We start from the raw sequence: 22,577 nt of genomic DNA, 5'->3' as shown, positions 1-22,577 counted from the left end.
GTTTCTCACTGACTAATTGTAGGATTATACGCGAGGATGAATCACACATTATTGAGGATAATCGAGGATTATCTTTAAGACGATTGTCTTCCGGCGCTATTACTGCATTATTGCAATTGAGATCGCATATGTTACTAACGCGAAATACGCTCGTTTACTTTTCATATGATGACGTGACACCACACAAAGCAATTATTAATGGAAGTTGTGTTTTATTATTACAGAGCGCAAGCTGTTCGTCGGCATGCTATCGAAAAAATTCACGGAAAACGACGTTAGGAACATGTTTAGCGCTTACGGAATGATCGAGGAATGCTCGGTGCTGAGGGACAGTACCGGGAAAAGTAAAGCCTGTGCCTTCGTTACCTACGCTAGTAAGCAGTACGCGATCAATGCCATCAAAGCTCTGCATCATTCCCAGACAATGGAGGTGAGTACAAACGATGGAAGAAGCACTTTACGTAACGTTTACACAACATTTTTTTAATTTGTTCTTAAATTAAAATTAAAGAAAAAATTTATTGTAATTATTATAACTTTAAAGTGATTGGAGCTATTAATTCTTTAAGTATATAATTAATTGAGTAATGTTTCTAATTTTGAATAAAAAGTTATGAATCGTACATTAATGAAATTAATGTAATTTTATCTGTCAAAGTATTAAAGTTGTTAATTTTGATGTTAGGAATTCCTAAATCGGAAGTTTTACGCGTAGCTAATTTATACAAATTATTAATAGTTTACAACTTTAGCAGCTTTACTACATCTCGATTAATAATTCAAATATAACGTCATCTGATATTTTATCTCTAATAATAAATTGAGAATACCTACATAGGCGACTTCTCATACAGAAATAATGCAACTTTTGTAAGAAAATAATGTGTTTTATTCATTCATTTGCTTCTTTAATAGCGTACCATTCATTGATCTCTCATTCAATAATGATTTCGTCTTTCCGTTCAACATTAACCTTTTTGCATTTACGTTTTCCATAATTAAGTAAAAGATAATGAGAACTTTGTTGCTTGTGGAAGTAATGAGCAGTTCAATAAGGACATGCAATCTGCTCTCATATTTATATCGCAAGGAAGAACTAGGTCGCGAGGACTTCGATCTTTTAAGCGGAGAAAACAGTGTCGTGAAGACTGGCAGATGTGACCACACAGATCGGGTCGCACACAAAGTCTTCATAGATCGTTTCTTTTCGTGACAATTCAACCGAGTCGTCGAATGTATTGGCTCATTGCCACCGTGTCACCCGATGAAACATCCGTGTGCATCCACAATCCGACTAGTCACCTCGGTGAAATATACCGATTTAACTCGGGGTAACTAAAACCGAGCGAGAGAGTAAAGACGGCTGAACTGGTCGACATCTTGGCGATTCAAAGCTCGCCAAGACTTTTCCATCTCCCCTTCTCGCTCCGTACTCCTCGGCTACCAAAGCTAGAATTGGTGTGAATAGGTAAATTATCGGATCTCCATGGCTTTCGGCATCGTTCGAAAATAGTAAAACGAAATACACGACATTATCGATTTGCGTGGTAAAAGTATGTTTATCAAATTATATCGGGTAAGAAGAATAGCCTATCCTTTTTTTTGCTAATCTCTACAAGAATATCCTTTGACAAGGAAATAATAGATGCTACACTGACTGGTAATTTTCCAAAAAATTTACAACAGAAAAAAACATTTTCAAGACATAACTAATACTTAATTTCTTAAATATTATATAATGATTTGATCTTCATTAGATTATGTTTAATTTATTTTCAATATAAATATGTTAACATTTTTTTGTGAATTTTTTTGCGCTATAGATATAAGTATGGTATCTAAAATTCTTTCGAGTTCTAAAGTGAATGATAAATTATTTTCTTATTTAACTGTCTACTTGATATTAAATATTTAGCCATAAGTATTGTCTAATTAATATCAAGATCTTTTTCTTTTCATTCAATGCGCCCCATGGTATTCCATTGTTAGGCATACAATTTGGTTTCATTAATGTGAGACTCATTTAAATACCTAACAACCTCATTAACCACCTCGCAAGATATATTTGGCGACGGTACGCCTATGCAACGTACTATTTCGAATGGTAAAGGCGAGTTGTGCCAAGGCATGCGAGCACGAAGGCAATTCCACTTTAATATCACGAATATTTCCGGCTGCAGGTTCTTCGAACTTGCTCATTCGTCGCTACCGGCGCAACCGGCATCAGCACGCCGATTTCGCGTCTCCAATTGCAGGCGCATTGTGCATGGTGCATCGACCTTGTGATTCGTGTGTATATCGTCTAGGCTCGCGTACCGTCGAATGAGTTTCTCTTTCCGCCAATGTAATGCTCGATCGCCGACAAATCCTTTCTCACGCCAATGTTGAACTTGGACTTGAACCAATAATGTATGTCGGTTTCAGGTGTAAAACGACGCTCGGTACGAAGTACGACGAACGTTCTCAGCTAACGAGAGAAATGTCAAATTGTAACAGAAACTTTTTCAAGAATTTGGGTTGATTATCTAAATCACAGAAATATTGACACTGTTTCGAGATATGTCTTAAAATAGAAAGCAAATGGGAAAAGTAATTATTTGTCCGTTTTCTTTCAAATCTCTCTATCTCTCATACTTATCAATCACATTAGTTATTGGAGCTTTGAGATATTTATATATTATTGTACGAGACACAGCGAGATTTATTTTCACAAATCTTATGATTCTCTCGTGATTGAATCAATAATAATATAGGATTTTAAAATTCTCTTCTCTTATACATGATAGATCATGGTACACATCATTAAAAGAAAATTTAACTTTTTGAAAAATTATGACATTCTATTACATAATTCAATATTTTGACCATTTGTCATTGCATGCATTACATTTTGCTTTGTCCATAACTTTTGTTTTGAGATATCGGAACTTAATTGTGATACTAGGCAACGTTCTTTTATACATTTTTTGCATTTCACATATCGTTTACGATTACGTAACATGCGTATCAATGCGTCGTACAATTTTCAGGGCTGTTCGTCGCCATTAGTCGTAAAATTCGCCGACACGCAAAAGGAAAAGGACCAGAAGAGGATGCAGCAAATCCAGTCGAATCTCTGGAACATCGCGGGAGTCAACATCACACCGCATTACCTAGCCGTACGTGTATTTAATATTTTATAATGAAAGCTCTTTGGCCGATATCAAAGATTCCATTTGCATCGAGAACGAGAGCTCTCTTCATGGCTCTATCGTTTGAGCGTCTTACATTCATATGCATTATCTATCCTTTGTGACTTCCTACATAGCAATCTCAATTTTGTTATGCAAAATATATCTTTAAAAAAGACGTTTTTGAGGAATACAATTCGTATTCTTCGAACTTATATTCTTCGGACACGTATACAGCCACTATAAAGCTTTGTTTTCATTAAATGTTTCACGAGATTTGCATAAAGCTTCACAAGTGTATCCTTTGACAAATTTGCGATCGATCCTTTCTTAGCGGAAATTTGATGAAGGGCTTGATAAGAAATCTAAAGATATTTAAATTAAGTTAAAATGAAAGAAATTTTATACTAATTATGTATATAAATTAACGATTTTTAGCAGACTTATAAGATAAAATGTCCTCGGATCTGTAAATGCTGCAAAACGAGTACATTACAACTTTATGGGACATGACAGCGATAATGATTGATGAAAATTATGTTTATATTTGTAGAACGACGCGCATACCTTGACGCCCGCATCGTTGCAGCTTCTGCAACAGTTGCAGGCGACGACGAGTGCCGCGACCCCGGTCGCCGCGAACGCGGGAGCGGCGAATGCATTGTCGAACGTACAACATCAGTTGCTACTGCAACAACACCTTGGCCTTGGTGCGGCAACACCTGCGCACGCGGCACCCCCCGCTGTGCCCAGTCCGGCAGAGATCAACCCCGCGAATCTGCAAAGTCTAGCTACCCTCGCGTCCCTGAGTAACACCGCTGGTGAGTATGGTTAGTGTCGATTATTATTCTTTTATTTTTGCTTATTTGCGCTTAATCAGTTTTCGCTTTTTCATGACGACAGATTTAAATAAAAATTAACAGAAATTCTTGAAACTCTTGAAACGAGATTGAATCTTCTCAATAATATTTATTATTTAAATTAGTGAGAGAAAACTCTATGATATGAACTCATGTATCTGTTGTCTATCGCAGCAACATTATTCTAATGACCATCGAAACATTTTTATTGAATTTTATGTGAAGACGTATTAGAGCATGTATATATATTGACAATACATGAACATATTGAAATTGATAAATAATTGTCATATATCTTAAGCAAGTTTTTATGTATATATGTATATATATACATACTTATATATCTTTTTTCATTTTAATCACAAGAGCAAAATTATATTTTGATATTTAAGAAAGTTGATAATATTTTTTGTCTTTTTGTCGTACTTTATAGATACTCATATATTTTATACGAATTTATATTTTTGTGATCAATGATAGAGATTTTTGTAGTATCACATAGCACATAGTATGTTTAAAATGTACCCAGCCGCCAGTGCATTTACATTTATATCATACGGATTACGTCAGTTCTTTCACACTTTCTAATATTAGTATAACTGTGACGTTTGCAATCTTTAAACTTATCTCTTTTAAATGTGCAAGTTTAACTTCGTCTCGTCACCTTTTGACCCCACTCTATACTAGTGTTCCAGTACTTATAGAAGATCTATTTTCGCGAACAAGTTAAAAACGTAAATCTCGCGCGCGGGTAAATTTAAATATATAATTCCCCTCGGGAAATGATCGGTTTCTGATAAAAAAATATGTCAATCGGCGTCAATTGCGCACCGCGCAATTCCGCGCCATTCCGATGTAAAATATCATAGAATATGATCGATCCTCTTTGCCTAGGAAGGTGAGATTTTATCCGTTTCTTTGCTAAAATTACTCGTCCGCGCAGTCTCACATCGGTGTCAGAATAAATTATATTATTTCGCGTTTACGTTCTCCAACTTCCACCGCGCGCGATCGCGTCCCATGGGTCATATCTTTTCGAAAGTTATAACGAAACGTCCTGCACCAGCTTACCAGAGGCAATAATAAAATTCTACGTTTAATGGGACCGGGAAGGATGCCAGGACGATGACATACATGCCTCTATACGAGTCTATCATTATCCTTATTCCGACACATATGTTTACAATTTATTGCTGCGGAACGTATGGTCACTCGATAACGTACGTGTGTCACGCAATGAGTTCACATATACACGAACCGAACGTGCAGAATGATATGTAGCCTACTTCCGATATGCAGTGAAGAGAGAGTTTAAAGCTCAAATTATGTAAACTAAATATTTAAAGCGCATAAACTTAACAGTAATTAAAATGTTAATATTCTTAATATCGCCAAAAGTATCATTGAGAAGGATAAATGCTCTAGAAAGATGTGCTGTTAAATTATTTTAGATTAGGCAAAATTTGATTTAAGTCTCTTTTCGCCAACTATTAAATGATACGCTATATTCATCGTCATGGTATATAAATCTAGAGTATTAAGGCTTTCTACAATAAATTCTGACACTTTATGTTACAGCGAACGCGGGCGTGTCGCCAATGAGTATGCAGAACCTCGTCACTCTGGCAGCTATGACCGGCGGAAACGGCAATCTCCAGGTGTCGCCAAACAGTGAGTAGAGAATATTTTGCGAGACGCATAATCAGAGAACACATTATGTACACTAATGTGCAGCTGTAGGTTCCGTTCGGAACTGTCCGGTGCTTCGAATTATATGCATAACTTCGGACCACGTTATATTGTCCTCCTACCAATTGTACAAAACACCTGTATGCTTATGCGTCACGTATGTTACTCGGTAGACGGTAGACGGTAAATCCGCTTGAGCGTAGTCGGAGTTTAATGATTGCATGCGTTGTTAAAGTTCCAGGCGAATGGGTGAACTGTCCACCGCTTTTGTAGGTATGCATGGTAAAGCGGCCGAAGTCGTGCCGCGATTACAATGACAGTAATAATGCGACAGCGTGTTTAAATGTGTCTTCGCAAACTGTATTAACAGTCTGTAATTGTAATAACGGTACGATGAGAACAAGTGTCCTAGGATATACCATACAGTTATGTATAGTATATCCTAGAAGTCAGTCGGGAGAAAAAAAATGTTCTGCGAACGGGCATTTAATTTTAGTTTTACATTTACAAGTCGCATTACGTTTTGAAAAACAGGAAATTTTGAAGTGGCAATATCTATTAGATACGTAAATTAGCTAAACTAATTAAATGATATTGCGATTAATATTTCAATTACTGACAAAGTTATTGTCACAATAGTTAAGAAAGAATGATTAATCGTGAAACATGATCATTAAATGGCCATATAAGGCAGCATATTAAATGAAACGTATGGAAAATTTTAGTAACATACATCTTCATCGTATTGCGTGCACACTGAACCGTGTAAATGTACAAATGTCTGCAGGTAAGATGTACGGTTTCCGTAGTTAGTTGCGTAATTACCACCTCTCATTCATATCAACAAAACTAACACACCTTTGTTATTTTGCATGTACACGATATGACGCTTCTTCTATGATTTATGTAAAGTCAACAGAAAAGTAAGTTAAGTATGTAGACTGCTTCATTGCGTTTTTCACACATAAAGAGTTGTGCAAGTATTATTTGCACAGAAGCAAGTTTTTCATACAGTTATAATGAACAGTCCAGTCGACATTGAACAAAAATAGTAAATTCTAACACTGTAAGATAAAAGATTAGAAACAATATGCATGTATATTCTTGCATTTATTTCAATAATTTATGTAACTCATTGTCATCCATATGATCAAGGATAAATGAATAATCGATGATACATTTAAGTTATTAATATAAGCTGGCGTTTAGTTATTTGAAGGTACTGTTTTATACTAATTTATAATAAATAAAACTAAAAAGTATAATTATTAACAATATATTTAACATTTTCATTGTGGTTTTTAACTTGTGAATGTTAATTTTATCAATTTATTGCAATTTATAATATAAAATTGTTTTCGTAGAATGATTATTTATTACTTTATCGAGTAAAATATTCAAATAAAAATTTGCTTATGTTACAACGTGATAGCAAAAGACAAATATTTTTTTGCAGACGTTACCAGCTTGCCTTGCAAACTTGATTCCATCGTATTAATTTGATACAAGTGAAATTGTTGACTTTGCAAATTGTTTAGTGGCAATTAAAAATATAATATCAACGGCATCGCCGGGAAAATTTCATCAAAGCCTTTGTTTCACGTTATTATACTACGTACATATTATCGACTGCTTTAGCTAATATCGCGAACGTGTTTTGTGTTTCAGCATTAAGCGGCCTGGCGAATTCGACAGCAGGTATGTCGCTATGTACGTGTCGTATTGCCTGGTACAGTATTAACAATTACTAAATTAATTTCGATCATGCAAAAGGGGCCCTAATCCTGTTGATGGTCTGATTTCCCCATTTCGCTTATTTAATAGTGTACGTGCACGTGTGCGTGTGTGCACGTGCTTACACTTTCCCTCCCTTACCCTCCTCCCTCTCGAATTTCCTCATATTCTCTGTTTCTATCAATGTATCAATTTTCATGATGGATATAAATTCGTTTTGTATGACTATATCGTAATTAATAAGGATTATATTATCCGAGTACAAGATATCAAAGCAAATGTTTCGAAAAAATTTCAATTAACGCTAATTACGAGAAAGAATTAGATATATATAAAGATTTTTCCGATATATATTAAAAATCGTACATTTTTAATTACGCGACGATCGAGTTTTATTTGTCAAAAATTTACTAATGATTTCTGTTTCAAGAACTTACTATAAAACTTTTATTATTTATTATGTTTTTAATTTTGTATAAAAATTTATTAAATAAAATTAATCATATACAATACAAAAATTAGAATCACAATATATGTATGATAGATAATATTGCATAGAAATTTACATAAAAGCGTATGGCATATTTTCCCGCAGAAATTATACTTACCGATTGTTTAATTGTGAAGTTTCCATATATGCTATTATGTAAATTTGTATACAACCATCTTAAGCTGCAGGTAGAAATATATTCTATTATTTTTAGAACGCGCTAGATATGTCATAACGCGCGAATGGCATTACAATCGCATACTTTACGTTTCTTTTATTTTATGTAAACGTACATCACAATTTTAACGCTGCGTATTTTTTTTTCGTGCGTAGCTGCTCTTCTGGGAAAAACAGGAAATACAGGTGAGATACTCAATAGGAAGAGAAATTGTTTGGCTCGCATTCTCTTTATCGTGTATCACAGTATAATATATCTTCCTTTCGAATTCCTTTCTTGTCACTTCTCCTCTCTATTACATTTGTATATTTTTTATTATTGTCTTCTGTATATTGTAATGCAATATTGACAATTATTGTTGGCTGTAGATTTCGTTACTCATGCGGGTCTCCCCTGCTTCAACCAATGCTATATTTTGAGTTTTGTACATATCATAGTGCTCTTGTATAAGTACTCAGTTATAAAAACTTCAAAGGATTTAAAGAATATATGAAGTGTCCCATGCCCGTTTATTTAAGGCATTAAAATAGATTTACGTACTTAATAATTATACATTTTTATAAGTAAAATGCTTGCAAATGAAAGAAGATAGTAAAATCTTATTTCTCTATCAAGCGAATTTTATTTTTAGTTTTAATTCAAGTATAAATCACAAATATTTTTTAGAGAAATATATGAAAAATATTAAAAACGATAAAAAAAATAGTGTTTAATCAAAATCATTGAGGAAAGTTGTACTGAATGTCAAATCATTGAATTTTGTAAGCTGAAAAGTTGTGACGATAGTTCTATAACATTATGTACATATATTGTATCCACGAATATGAATAACCAAGCCAATTAGTAATTGATTGGTGCTGCACATTGAATTGTTGTAAAAATTTTCGCAGATATTGAATTAATGCATTAATTGGCGAAACCATGTTGATGCTTTTAGGAACGTGTAGATTTTTATTCTCCATCAATCGTTAATTGTAGTTTTTTAACAATATGTATATGATCTAAATCATTGTGTGTGTATATTTGAGATGTATTGGGAATATACGATTCTTGCACAAACGCTTATTGCAATTAATGGGTGCACGATTTTTCGTAGTAAGAATTTAATCGGCGACAATACCTGTGCATAATGAAAAAAGAAGAGTAAGACTATTTCGTAAAACGCTTATTAACCCGGGTATTGGCGCGTGAATTTTCACCATATAAATTATCGTGCATGAAAACGTATTATACTTTCAAATTTTTTAAAATCATTATCATTAATACCTCGTTATATAGCAAATTTCTATCTTTATACCGAAGAAGTATGACATTGCTCTTATATGCTCTAAATTTAAACTGTTAAAATATTTATTAAATTCTTATCTCAAGCGAAATATTTTATATGTGCCACGCTAAAATGTTTGTAATTTTATTTATTTATGCATATTTCAGATTTATTTCTAAATTTTTTTGTATATTTCCTATTTTAAAAAATCATGTTAATGGACATGGATATTTTCACGTCGCTGAAACAATTTAATTAAGATTTACTAATAATTCTGATGAGATATGAGATTATCATAAATTTTATTACTATATCAATTTTAATATTAATAAAATGTCATTATTCATAATTAAAATTTTAAATTTTTAACTGTAAATCGAGACTTTTTAAAATTAATGAATGTAATCTACAAAGAAAGATTGCCATAAAGAGTACATCAAAATTTTTTAATAAAGTTGTTCTTGCTTCTGTTTTAAATAAATTTTCTCACATAAATATCAAATAGCAATATTTGATAGAATTAATATGTTGCACAAATACGTTGCTTTTTGCCTCTAATAGTAATAACAAACATAAAGCGACTGACATTCTTGCGATGTCGCAGCACGTGAGGCATGCCTCAAAAATAATTAAAAGCTTGGGTATCGAGATTTATACTTGAGAGAATCCGTAAAAAAATAACTGTAATGTTCATCTTCAAGGGTCTACTGGGGGCAGTCTTAGTCCTGTAACATCTCTCACGCTCAATTCCTTGACGGGGACGCCGTTAAACGGGCTTCAGGACTCGCTGAGCAACGCCTATTCCAGCTTACAGCAGTATGCAGGTAATTATTTGGCTTGTCGAGCAACTTTCGATGTACACAGAAAATCGTTAAACGCAGTCACACTGCCTTTCTGCATCTTCGCGTAAATACGCAAAAGGTTACTTTCTAATAAGTAAACTGTGCGCATTAAAGCTCTCATTGGAAAGACGACGGTGACCGTGGAAAAGAAAGAGTTGCATAGTGAGTAATAATGAATAGATTGCCTGAATCTATATTTCTGTGGATCGTCCCACGTTTTAATGTCAAGCCCTTCATATGGTTGACTTTCGAATTAATGCATTTGCGCGCCACGGAATTGTCATATTCAATGTCAATATTCAAAACAATCTGATTGACGCTACGAAATGCTATTAATAAAATACTATTATTAAAACGTCAGAGAGAATTATTATCTTCTTAAATAAAAATTGGCAGGTTTTCCTTGCGTTTGTTATTATATCTTCGCACATTTGATATCGCGTATTTAACGCCAGCTCAAGTTATATAATTTTTTATCTTCCCTATGGAACATTACGTAAAATCAATCCAAATATGAGAGATTTTAAAATTGGCCGATTAATTTGCGATTTAAGCAAATTAGCAGCTGGAAGTATCGGAATGTGGAAGTGAACCAAATGAATGCTTGAAAGAAAAACAACCGATAGGTTCGCATGTGCCTATTGGAATAGCCATGTATCCCAGCGCACAAGATATACTCGTGAAAATCGAACAAGTGGAAATAATATGTGTGTGGTAATAGTATCACGGTTGCGAGTATAATTGGAGAGCTTAAAATTGCGTTCTCTTATACCTAATTCTGTATATATTTTGTATATCATATAATAATTACTTATTTCTCATTTTATACATCGTGTAACGAGCTTATATGCTTATATTATTTAGAGTAGATAGAAGTGATTAAGATATAGATTCAATAGTTAAACTTATTTGGTGTGTCTCTGTACGCTGGGACGTGCCAAGCCAATGCATAGAGTTGTATTGATGAACCGGAACTGTTCATTGCAAAGTGATATAAATCAAGTTTGAGAAATAATTAATAATAATCTACAATTAAGATCTGATTACGAAAATTATTTTTAAAAATACGTTGCCCTTGGCGAGACTTTCAACATAAGATTTACATCACTTGGAAGAATATATGACTGGGATTGGATCCTCGCGATAATCTAGCGCGAGTACCAACAACATACTCGGATTTCAGGGTTCCCCGCGTTTACGGCAGCTGCGGCTGCTGCGGCGGCGGCAGCGCAGAAGACGAAGTTCAGCAGCACGGACAAGCAGATCGAGGGTCCCGAAGGTTGCAATCTCTTTATCTACCACCTGCCGCAAGAATTCAGCGACACGGACCTCATCTCTACCTTTTTGCCCTTCGGCAACGTCATATCCGCCAAAGTTTTCATAGATAAACACACGCACATGAGTAAATGCTTTGGTAAGTCGAGTTCACGTTAACGAACGGGATAAGATGCAAGTATTTAAACATACAAATAAATGTTGTGCGTACGAGTGATAGGACGCAATACGGACGAAATGGTATTCTGCATTTTGCAATGTCATTTCAGGTTTCGTGTCGTATGACAATGCGTCGAGCGCGCAAGCGGCGATCCAAACGATGCACGGTTTCCAGATTGGCATGAAGCGACTGAAGGTCCAGTTGAAACGGTCCAAGGACGCCTCCAAGCCATACTAGCTGATGTCACACAACGTTCGTAGGTAGATACCAAGGACTTCTCGGACACCTTGGCCCGACGACGTCCTTAGTCGGGACGACGCTCGCGCATTTAATTAATTAACAACCGCGATGGTTGATGATTATTCCGCAGCGGAATCGCGTCTAGCGGATAGGTCTAGGTAGACATGCGAAAGTATTAGGTGGCAGTATTCCACGGTACTCTCTAGTCAAGCAGTATTTTCCATGAAGGTAGCGAGATTAACGGGCTATGATCGAGCGTTCTATCAGACGCCGAAGAGGAGACGTCGCCGCTCGACACCTTCGCCGTCCTATCGAAACGAGGCTGTGATAATCCAGAAGACTCTCTTGTCTCCGTCGGACTGACTTTTCTTCCGAGGTGCAGGAACGTAATTTATTCTTTTAACGTGTCGCTTGTGCGAACTGTCCCGCCGAACTGTCTTCTCTCTTCTACCTGCCGGTCCGCCCATGTGTGAACACATTTAGTATATTTTTTTAATCCAACAATCTATCTATTCTGTTCACGTCCGTGCCACATCGCGATTATATATCGTGTTACGTCTGTTAACTTTTCCAGTGCCAGAGTTTAAATATAGAAATCCCGCTTTTTTTTCGACAATCCATTTCAGTAATTTTAACAGGAAACGGGATAGGATTAATGAATCAGTATTAACTCATTATTCTTTCGAACTACTTGATTTCGTAGCCTGTGATGATCGATTTCGGAGACTACGACCGATGTTTCTAAAGCTCATTCAGATTTAGTGAATCCGACGAGATCTAATTGATTAAGATTAATTATAATCGCGCGCGATCAATTCTTTTAGGAATTAAATGAACTTTTTTTATGTCGAAAGCACCCTTGCGAATCGAAGAAACGTTGATATATATGTTGAGTACTGTTTATATATTCTCGTCAAAAATAAGGGATTTTGCATGCAAGAGATATGCGAATACTTTATTACGCTTTCATAGAAGACAAAGAAATTTGCATGTAAAGGCTTCGTGATGTGATTGTGATATATCTATCCATTTCGAATCTCTTAATTCGACTTTTGCCGTCACAAAAATTACAATCGGTATTCAGTTTTCAAACTAAATAGCTCTAGCCGCTTTCTAAAGACTTCTCTGTTTATACGAAACGTATAAAGACTCTTCAAGTTTAAATGTAATTCGATTTTCGGGTTGAAGCTCATGTCAGGTTAAAATTATACCCACAGGAAATGGGTTTTAGCGGCGCGCATTTAGCGTTAAACGTGCTCATTCATTTCTGCATTCGGTTTATCTAGCACGAAGAACGCACGTAATCTAAACATATGGTGGGAATAGCCATGTTCATCGCTAAATGCGCAGCGGTATAATACGGGGTTTTTCAAATATTCACCCGTAACATCCGCCCGTACTTATCGCACGGTCTCGAAAATATGTTCGTATCTTCAAATCTCGGAGGTGCAAGCCTGGCGGCACGTTCCCGGATGATGCAATCAAACTACATCTCGTTGCAAAGGCTGTCAGTAAAGCTTTCTGTGCTAACTTACTGTTGCACAAAGTGAAATTACGTACGTGAAGTTCACTAACAACGTAGCTTTTCCCTTAGGAGGGTAAGACTAGTGACTTTGCTTTGAATTTTCACGCAGCGTTCGAGTCCGTACCTCGTAACCATTTGACGATTTGACTTTTCTCTCTGTTTTTTTTTTTTTTTTTTTTATATTTTTTTTGTAATTTATCTCTTTCTATTTTTTAATTTCTCTATCTTGTTCTTTATACCAATAACCAGTAGTAGTTTGAGCTGATATAATTCAGCCGGCAGATACGGAGCGATAAACGCAAAGATCTATCTCACTCATTGTAATTATGTCAGCAGCTATATCGCGTGTATCTCCTTTATTGTTCGAGGCGCACAGAATTCGATACGTTTTTCACGTGATAATAATATCACTAAGTTTTCTATGGTTAATCACGCTACGACGCTTTATTAGTTAGTAATACTAACATTGCTATGTGATTTTTTTGGGGGGAGGGGGGAGGGATATGCAACCGATCGTCACAGGCGGTGGGTGAGCCAATTGTTTCCATTAAGATAAGAAACTAATTTATGTTCGAGAAGAATGTTGATTTTGGTTTAGTAATCGATAACAAACTGTTTTCGGCCATAAAAGTGCTGTAGAAGATACCATATGTAACTGAACTGACTACTGCAGTTGTTATCTGTAATCCGAATCTGGAAACTATTGGCGAATTTCACCGATTGCGTTGCATTAGCAACGAGTTTTCACAGATGCGCTGTCGAACACTTTGTTTCTCTTTCCTTGTGACTGTCTGTCAAGCTGAATAAAGTGGACGCTCGTTGCTCGTGTTTAAAAAGGACGACTCGGCAAAGTACTCGCGTACACGCATGCATGGTGTCGTCTCCGTTTGAAGGCCCCGCAAACAATTTCGTTTGACTCTTCAATGTATCTCGATCATCCTTATTCCATATCTTTTGTACGCTAATTGTCTCATCAGACACGTAGCTCTCGAGATATTGTTTTATCGAAACGGTATTATAACTCAATAAAGCAGTATCTCGAAGTCATTTTATTGACTCGTTATTTTTTAATCATCAACGTAAGAAGTCGCGAAATTATATATTTTATCTTCTGATAATATATTTATTCTGTGAAGTTTTCTTCTTTAAGGAACTGATTATAAGGCATGTTCGTTTTGTGACGGATAATAACGACCAAACAAATTAAAAATTTGTATGATATATTTGTTGTTATCCGTCGTTATCTGAAATGCGAGTCTGCAGAGGCAGTTGGGCGCGGTAGATTTTCGCGGGGCCTCGGAGGAGCCGTCACCGCGCGCGTTTGCTCGGGGACGAAACCTTTCATATCTGGTGTGTGGTGGTGACTAACATGTCCGTGTGTTTGTTTGTGTGCCAGCAGGTGGCCTGTGACGTTGTGACCGTGTACTCTCGATCGGAGTCGCCGTGCCATGTCAGTCTCAGTCAGTCAAATCGGTACCGGTCGTTTGCTCGACCGGTCGATCGATCAGTCACAATTCCCCGGTCAGTTTCTCGATCAGTCTATCTGTGTCTGTCGGTGCCTGTACAAAGAGCAACCCACGCCCACGCGCTCTCACTTCTGCCGTAAGATCCTCCGCCTTGTCGACCTCTTCTCTTTATCTGTTCATTTCATTCCCTCAACCTCTCGCGCGCCCTTTACACGCCTGTCCACGAGGTCGCGACACATCGTTCATATCCTCGCGATCGCACCGAGAGGATTGCCTCGCCGATTCTCGAACGGTTACTCGTTCCCTCGATCGCACACCTGCGCATGTAGAACACCGGACGATCGAATCCACGCAGGAGATGCTGAGCGAGCGAAAAGTCGCGACCGAGAAAGTGCGCACGAAATGCGGAGGGACACGATGAAGAAGACCGAGAAAGTGGGGACGGAAAGGAAGACGATCCACCGACCGACCGACCGACCTGGGTTCCTCAAGCGAAGCTAAACGTGGCTATGTTAATTGTCTGTCCAATCTCTCCTCCCCCGCCCTTGTATATACAAGATATATAAATATATTATGCATATATGTACATACGCATATATGTGTTACGTGTGTATGGTATGTGCGTGCGTATTGAGAGCCGCGACGAGGATTCTCGTGGTTGACTTAAACTAGGCGACGCGACGGCTCCACGTCTCGCGATGAAAGAGAACGAAATGACGAAAGCGGGGAACGTGCGGCACGAGCTGTGCGCGAGAAATTTTTCTTATACATAACTATACATAATACATAGTTATATAAATACATGGTCATAAATCGAATTATCGACTGAGAACTATTTTTATCGGCTCTACTATCGGGATCGCTGTCAACGCCTCGCAGCGCCTGTTTATACATAGGTATACATATGCATATATAAGTGTGTATGTATCGCGGCAAATTGGGCGTGTAGACGAGATATAGATGTATGTGTGTGTGAAGAAGCACGAGAGACGGAGGCTGGAAAGGGAAATGCGAACGGACGAACAATGATCGTGCGGGACCGATGCGCATGCGATTTCTTAGGCTTAAATCGTGCAAATATACGAAACGGATACAAAGAATTGAAACAAAACAAAAGGAAAACCGATAGACAGCGAAGAAATGAATATAAGAGACATTTTGTAGTAAATGACTTTGTGATAAGATTGTAACGTACAGTGGACCGTGGTTTCATACCGAAACTGGGCCGGGTCGCTCAGGAATAGCACATCAGGCGTCACACATTCGTGCATCCAATTCTATAACGCCGTCAAAGCGAATATAGACAAGTACGCGAGATGCGACAAATTTTTAATGAATTTTAATATCGGACGAGTTTCCCGACCGCACACTTGCATCGTCTTCTTCGTCGAATTCATAAATTGCACTTTATGCGATTAATCTTAGGTCTTCACGAAAGTTACGTATCGGACGAATTATCTGGATCGATTCAACGAACTAAAAGTCTCTCGTCAAAGTGATATACTGTAAAATAAAAAAAAAGAGTTACTATAATAATTTTGAAACAATTTCGCAATCAGAAAGAGATTCGCTTATCGAATAGGCTTACATCAATGCAAAATATTTTGGAATAACTCATTCTTAATAATGTGAAACAAATTCGATGAATTTGCTTCTTGGAAATAAACGGGAAAACATTTTGATTTTTCAAAAGTTCTGTCGATCATGAATCGGTTTGTTGATTTTGGATAATTAAATTAATAAACCAATGTGATTCTACGTAAGACTTATCTTTGCATTATTTCTAAAATGATTGATGATCACAATTTTTATTATAACTTATCGAGAGAAAAATTAAACGTATCGATATTTACGTTGCAATTAGTGCAATTGACTTTGATTAAAATAGATTTATACATCTTGCTTTTTAAGTGCAGATAATATATGAATGAAATTTAGAGTGAAATATTTCCGAAAACACGTGATAAAACGATTAGTGTAGATATTTTCAGCTGGACGAACATCGTGAAAATTGGTTGCACGACGAAGCTGTGCGATGATTGTATTCGAACGAAACAAATCAAGATCGTACAAGGATAATATATACAGGGTTAGTGATTAAAAAGAAGTCATTTTAAGTACTCTAGTCTGGATGTAAAAATGCCTTCGTGGATGTTAATTTAACATGAAAATGTGAGACATTTTTTAATCGATCGCGTTTAATTAGATTACGTTGCATAATAAGAATTAACATTTTGTAGAATCTGAATTAATACAAAGTAGATTTTTTTCTCTCATATATGATTTATACTTTGAAATTATTATTCTCTGTTTATTTGGATCTTACTTTTCCGTTTTTATGAGTTAAACGCACGAGTATTAAAAATATTCTTATCTCAATACATTTTCTATTTTCCACGAGTCCAAAACCATTAAAAACCGTCTTTTCTCGAAATTTGTTCGCCACATTATCGAAGCGACAGAATCTTGCGCAACTATCCTTTCACTATTATCATGTCACTTTTCGTAATCGCACAAATCCACATTTCCAGTTTCGATAAAATACATATCCTTCAATTTATTTCTTTTCTCGCATAGTCTTGTCTATATTAAGCAAAACAAGTTTGCGTGCACTCAATTATTGAATGGCAGGACCCAGGACCTATTTCTATTGTCTTTGTAAAAATATATGGATAAATATAAAAATATGGATATATATTGCCTTTTTATCTTTTTTTGGAATATTTTAAGTAGAATAGGCAATGTCATTTCTGACTTGAAAATTGAATAAGAAGATAATTTATTTGTGTTATATATATGGGCTTATGTAATAATAATTTTTTGATATATCTTTTAAAACAGAATAAATTCTGTCATTTCATATTGTTAATTATCATTTACGATTAAGTGTACGTAGCCTTGTTTTGTCACCAGCAACATTAACATGCACACGTGCGTCAGACCAAATAAACGGAGCTTCGGCGTCATTGCAAGATAAACTGTGTGCAAGCGGGCAATTTTATCTAACATTTGCGATTGTCTTTGAGTAGTAGAGAACGTCGTGCTCCGGATTACCAAAGATGTGTCTTTAATTAATTGATGTACTTACGCAACCCTAACGACTAATCCAAGTCAGTGTTAAAGGTCTACGCATGAATAAGGACTATTTATGTATAGAATATCTATATTATTGCCTCATATGTAATGTGAATACCGATAAATGACAAAGTTAGCAGTTGCTTATTCTTAAATTATGTGTACTTAAAAAAACAGAACATACAATTATACGATAATATTTTTATTGATATGTTCAAAAATATTATAAATATTATTTTTTCATCTTCTAAATCGACATAAGTATGAATTTTAAGCAAATTATCGATCATAAAAATTAAACATCAAAAGATGATATCATCAATAACAATCGGCAAAACTCAATTAAACCTTTTTTAGTATGCGCACAAATGGTTACCAGACATATAAGTAATAATCTCGAAATTATATGTAAAAAATTATAAGTTTTAGACAGGAATAATTTTGATATTGAACACACTTAAGCCATGCGTGGATGGTTAACACTGATCTACATCGATTAACTAACAATAGAAAACGAGCACGCATACACATTAGTCTTGTGCGTATATACAAATAGAGCCTAGTCACAAATATTGTTTAATGATTGAAAAATCGCTTCTATGTTCGTGTCATTTTCATCATTGTTCTTCAGCACGTGCGTTGACATTGTTGTTAGTGCTACGTTTATTATGGCTATTATTATTGCTATGTTTATCTTTACTAGTTATATCTGTTATCCTAATTTGATTACTATTATTATAAGAGAAAATTCTTATTATTACTTAATATTATTATTCTACTACTATTATCATTATACGGTCATTATTATTTTATTATTAGTATTATATGTTTATATTATCAGTACTTGTGCCAATGATGGCGATACTACCATTGGCATTTATTATTACTATTATGACTATTACTTTTATATGTATTATTACTAGCACTTTGCGCGCGACAGAGATCGTGATTATCAATAGCTATTACACTGTTGCTAATATCGATCGCTCGCTCGCTAATTTAGTGTTGGCAATGGCAGACTATCAGTTTAAGTCAGAATCAGAATTATTTAAGTACTTTTATGTCCGTTTTTACAGGACGTTAATATATGAAGATTTAATTCATTCACTGTAAAAACGAATCGCGTATCATGTGCGATCATTACATGGTCAAATAAGGATCACTTGTTGAGACGGTTATTTCCAAATGAAGTATATGTTATAATAATACGGGATAATGTACTTACGACGAATGATTTATTTTTATGTTTGTTTTTATATTACTCACCCAAAGATTGGATACAAATTGGTTGACGAAAGCGAAATGTGATGTTTGAAATGTCTTTTTTTCAGCGTTCGTCAAAATAGTTACAAATGCTTGCAAAGTTTTAGCAACAGATCATACAAAATACGTTTTTTGTAATGTGTAAGAGATATAAACACGGAGATTCGGTATCTCAAATAAACGGAAATAAGTATAGATAGAAATTTTTGGCATCATTATATAATTATTTCCTCCATTCTTATATGTAACTAAGAGATATTTACTCTTATATTGTTTATCTTATAAACGTTATGAATAATACTTAACGAAGTCGAAGTAGAAGGCTCCAGTAGTGAATTACTAAATGGAAGGAACGAGCTAATTATGAGCCATTTTCTTGAACATGATTTATTGTTAATTCGAAATTAATAATGAATAATTAGCTCGTTCTTTCCACTTAATACTTAATTGGTTTCGCGCTGCATTAGTAATATAAGTTTTCCCTCTTTCTCTTTTGTACATGAACCGATCAATTTAGTGATCCTATTCGACCAACGTTTCAATGGTACGACCGTCTATCCGAATTATTATTATACGATTTTTACAATTGTAATCTAAATCTGTTGATAGAGTATGTTTTTGTTTTTAAATGTTTGAGCTATTATCTCGTAAGATTATTGTTATACTGTTGAGTATACCGTATTTGCGTCGTTAACAATCTGTCGTGCTTCTTTATTTTTGTTTTCTTACATGCTAAATCGAATTTTTGTTCTTTTCTTTTTAGTTTGTTCGTCCACTGCGTTTCTCTCCTCTGATAATGTATGTCTTTTTTTTTATTAAAACATGGGAATGCGCTACTATCGGAGTTAACGAGATGATAAATCGTGTCCAGTCAAATGTACAAATCTACTCTTGATTTTAATATGTTGAGTGTCAGTTATTGTGTGTGAACACGTTGCTGAAGTCATATTTTAATCTTATAAAACAAAAGCAAAATAATAATAACAGAATTAATTAAATCTAGTAATTAGTTTAATTAAAATGTTAATAGCTAATTAAATTCTGGAATTTGATAACGACAGACTAATATATGCCAATAAATGAGACATCGAAATTCGATCAGTATTTCAAATATTTGTGCTCAGCGCTCAACATGTTAAACGTTTTAAATATTGCAAATATGGTGCGGTATTCAGTACTTAAATAACTGTAAAGAGTACTTAGACACGCGAAGGGTAATTCATCAAAACATAAATTTTCAAGAGCAATATTTTTATGAATTTGTAACTCAAGTTTACTCTCAGATAATGGATGTATTTTATCAATATATTAAAGTATACATGAGAGGCAAATTTCTATTTCTTATATATAATGGATATTAACATCTATGTAACTTAAAAATCACGACGATCATCAAGATGCTCCGAAAAGTGCGATTCATTCCAATCTTATAATTAAATCGATTTAACCTTCGACGAAGAAAAATCGTGAATGCGAATAGAGTACCGAGACTTATCGCTGTTATTACCTTACATGCACGTTGGCAATTTTTCACATACGCGGGTATGTATGTACGGACGCGCATATTTGTATTCGGGCATTAAATGTACGGCTCTTTTCTTTTGTGTATACATCTCTGCATACGTACAGAGTATACGGATGTATATATATGACGTGAGTGTTGCGTATGTGATGGTATTTGCCTTCTGTCGCCGTGTGTAACGCCGTTACGCGTTTATTCTTAATCCTCCACTTTTCGTTTAGTTCTTTTATTTATCGATTTTTTTTTCTTTTTTTTTTCTTTTTTTGTTTAACAGCTATTGTGCGACCTTAAACAGCTGGCGGCGAAACCGCGGAGATTGTCGGCGTGTATCATTAAATATACTTATATTTTCTTTTCTGTTTCGCTTAATCTACAATGCGATCAGCATGTGGCGTATGTTGAAAATAACAATATATATATTTATTTTGTTGTTTTAATTTTTTTCTTCGCTTTACTACCATCCCTATGATCCTGATCCCTTATTGATTGCCATATTTGACCACCGCTTTTAGCGGATAGCTGTAGAAAAATTGTGCAAAGTATTTGACCACCTTTTTCATGTTTTGGTTTACACTATACGGTTTTGATTTAACCCCTTAACGATAGAGAATGCCTTTTTCAAAGTACAGAAAACTAAATATGTTGACGAATGGATTAATTTGCTCATGATAGAAAATAAGTTGCTAATAAATTTGTTTAAATCTAATTGTCAAGTGTGATATTGTGGCGATAACAATGATTTATCGGTTGTAATATTTATATATAGCGAAATCTTACAGATCTGTAATGAATACTTGACTTAAGGGGTTAATTCATCGTAAATGAGTAAAATAGCTTTATATAGATACATATCTTTTGCATTGTACATAACTATTATGTGTACTGCGTGCTCCAAAGATACTAACGATACAAATGTAGCAACTGATGAAAGATGTATACGAATAATTAAATTTTTTATGCAGCATAATTCGCATAATCTCTTAAGATTTTTTATTTTCTCACGTTTACGCGGAATTGTTTTTTTATAAATAAATTTTATTTTGAAAGACAAATTAAAAAGTTATATAAATTGGAGCGAAATAATTAGTTTTAATCTTCTGTCGGCTCATGTGACTTCGAAGCAACATATAATCAATTTTTTAATTTGCTAATATCAAAAGAATATCTTTAAATTATTTATTGTTTTTGAAAATACGAAAATCTCATAAATAAATTTAATATAATTCGACACCTATTACTAGATTGATAAAATAAATATTAATTTTTGAAAAAAAAAAAAATTCGTTCAGACATACAACGCACAGCAAAATAAATCATACTATTTTAATGCCATTCAGTGTGTATACTTTTCTAGCTTCTTTAAAACTTTTTATTCATTCAGCTGTTATTTATATCAAATCGATCTCTAAATATAAAATTTGCAACAAATGATTGCCCTTTCCTATAACATTACCAAAATGTTCTCGTGTTATTGTATATGTATAATTATGTTGAAATTTCGTTTCTTTGTTATTGATATGTAAATATCAAAATTTAGATCGCGGAATGATTAATAAATAGATAAAAAGAAAACTGGAAGTAAGAATGTTTGAGTGACTGATTTAAACGACTGATTCAGATCTTGCTCCTGGAAACAAATCGCTTCAATTGTATAATCTGTATGATAAAATTTTAGAAATTTTCTCGATCAGAAAAAATGTAACCGGAAATATCACTTTTTTATCATAATCTTATCACTTTTACACGTTATATACGTTTTGTACGTAAATCGGCAAATTCATCAGTCATTTAATGCGGACAAACGAGAATAGTCGTAATACT

At 34.7% G+C, this 22,577-nt stretch overlaps 1 protein-coding gene across 14 annotated transcripts in view; it reads left to right on the top strand.

Annotated features, from left to right (window-relative positions):
• LOC112456997 (CUGBP Elav-like family member 2) overlaps window positions 1-21,193 on the top strand; it is a 334,288-nt gene extending 313,095 nt beyond the window's left edge. For 3 of the 14 annotated variants that reach the window (XM_025019826.1, XM_025019835.1, XM_025019838.1), the window contains 10 exons: window positions 225-430; window positions 3,030-3,158; window positions 3,724-4,000; window positions 5,609-5,701; window positions 7,388-7,429; window positions 8,277-8,306; window positions 10,090-10,212; window positions 10,345-10,392; window positions 11,414-11,644; window positions 11,775-21,193. In XM_025019826.1, coding sequence (XP_024875594.1) covers window positions 225-430; window positions 3,030-3,158; window positions 3,724-4,000; window positions 5,609-5,701; window positions 7,388-7,429; window positions 8,277-8,306; window positions 10,090-10,212; window positions 10,345-10,392; window positions 11,414-11,644; window positions 11,775-11,902 — 1,307 coding nt within the window. In that variant the 3' untranslated portion in view covers window positions 11,903-21,193. The remainder of the gene's footprint in view (window positions 1-224; window positions 431-3,029; window positions 3,159-3,723; window positions 4,001-5,608; window positions 5,702-7,387; window positions 7,430-8,276; window positions 8,307-10,089; window positions 10,213-10,344; window positions 10,393-11,413; window positions 11,645-11,774) is intronic. The other 11 variants (XR_003041043.1, XR_003041044.1, XM_025019828.1 and 8 more) reach the window with 11 other exon arrangements.
• Window positions 21,194-22,577: the final 1,384 nt, after the last annotated feature.

This window comes from Temnothorax curvispinosus, unplaced genomic scaffold (genome assembly GCF_003070985.1).
Source record: "Temnothorax curvispinosus isolate PA1 unplaced genomic scaffold, ASM307098v1 QBEX01007396.1, whole genome shotgun sequence".
NCBI lineage: Eukaryota > Metazoa > Arthropoda > Insecta > Hymenoptera > Formicidae > Temnothorax > Temnothorax curvispinosus.
Note: the sequence above shows the minus strand (reverse complement) of the source record. Positions and strands in the feature narration are given on the sequence as shown.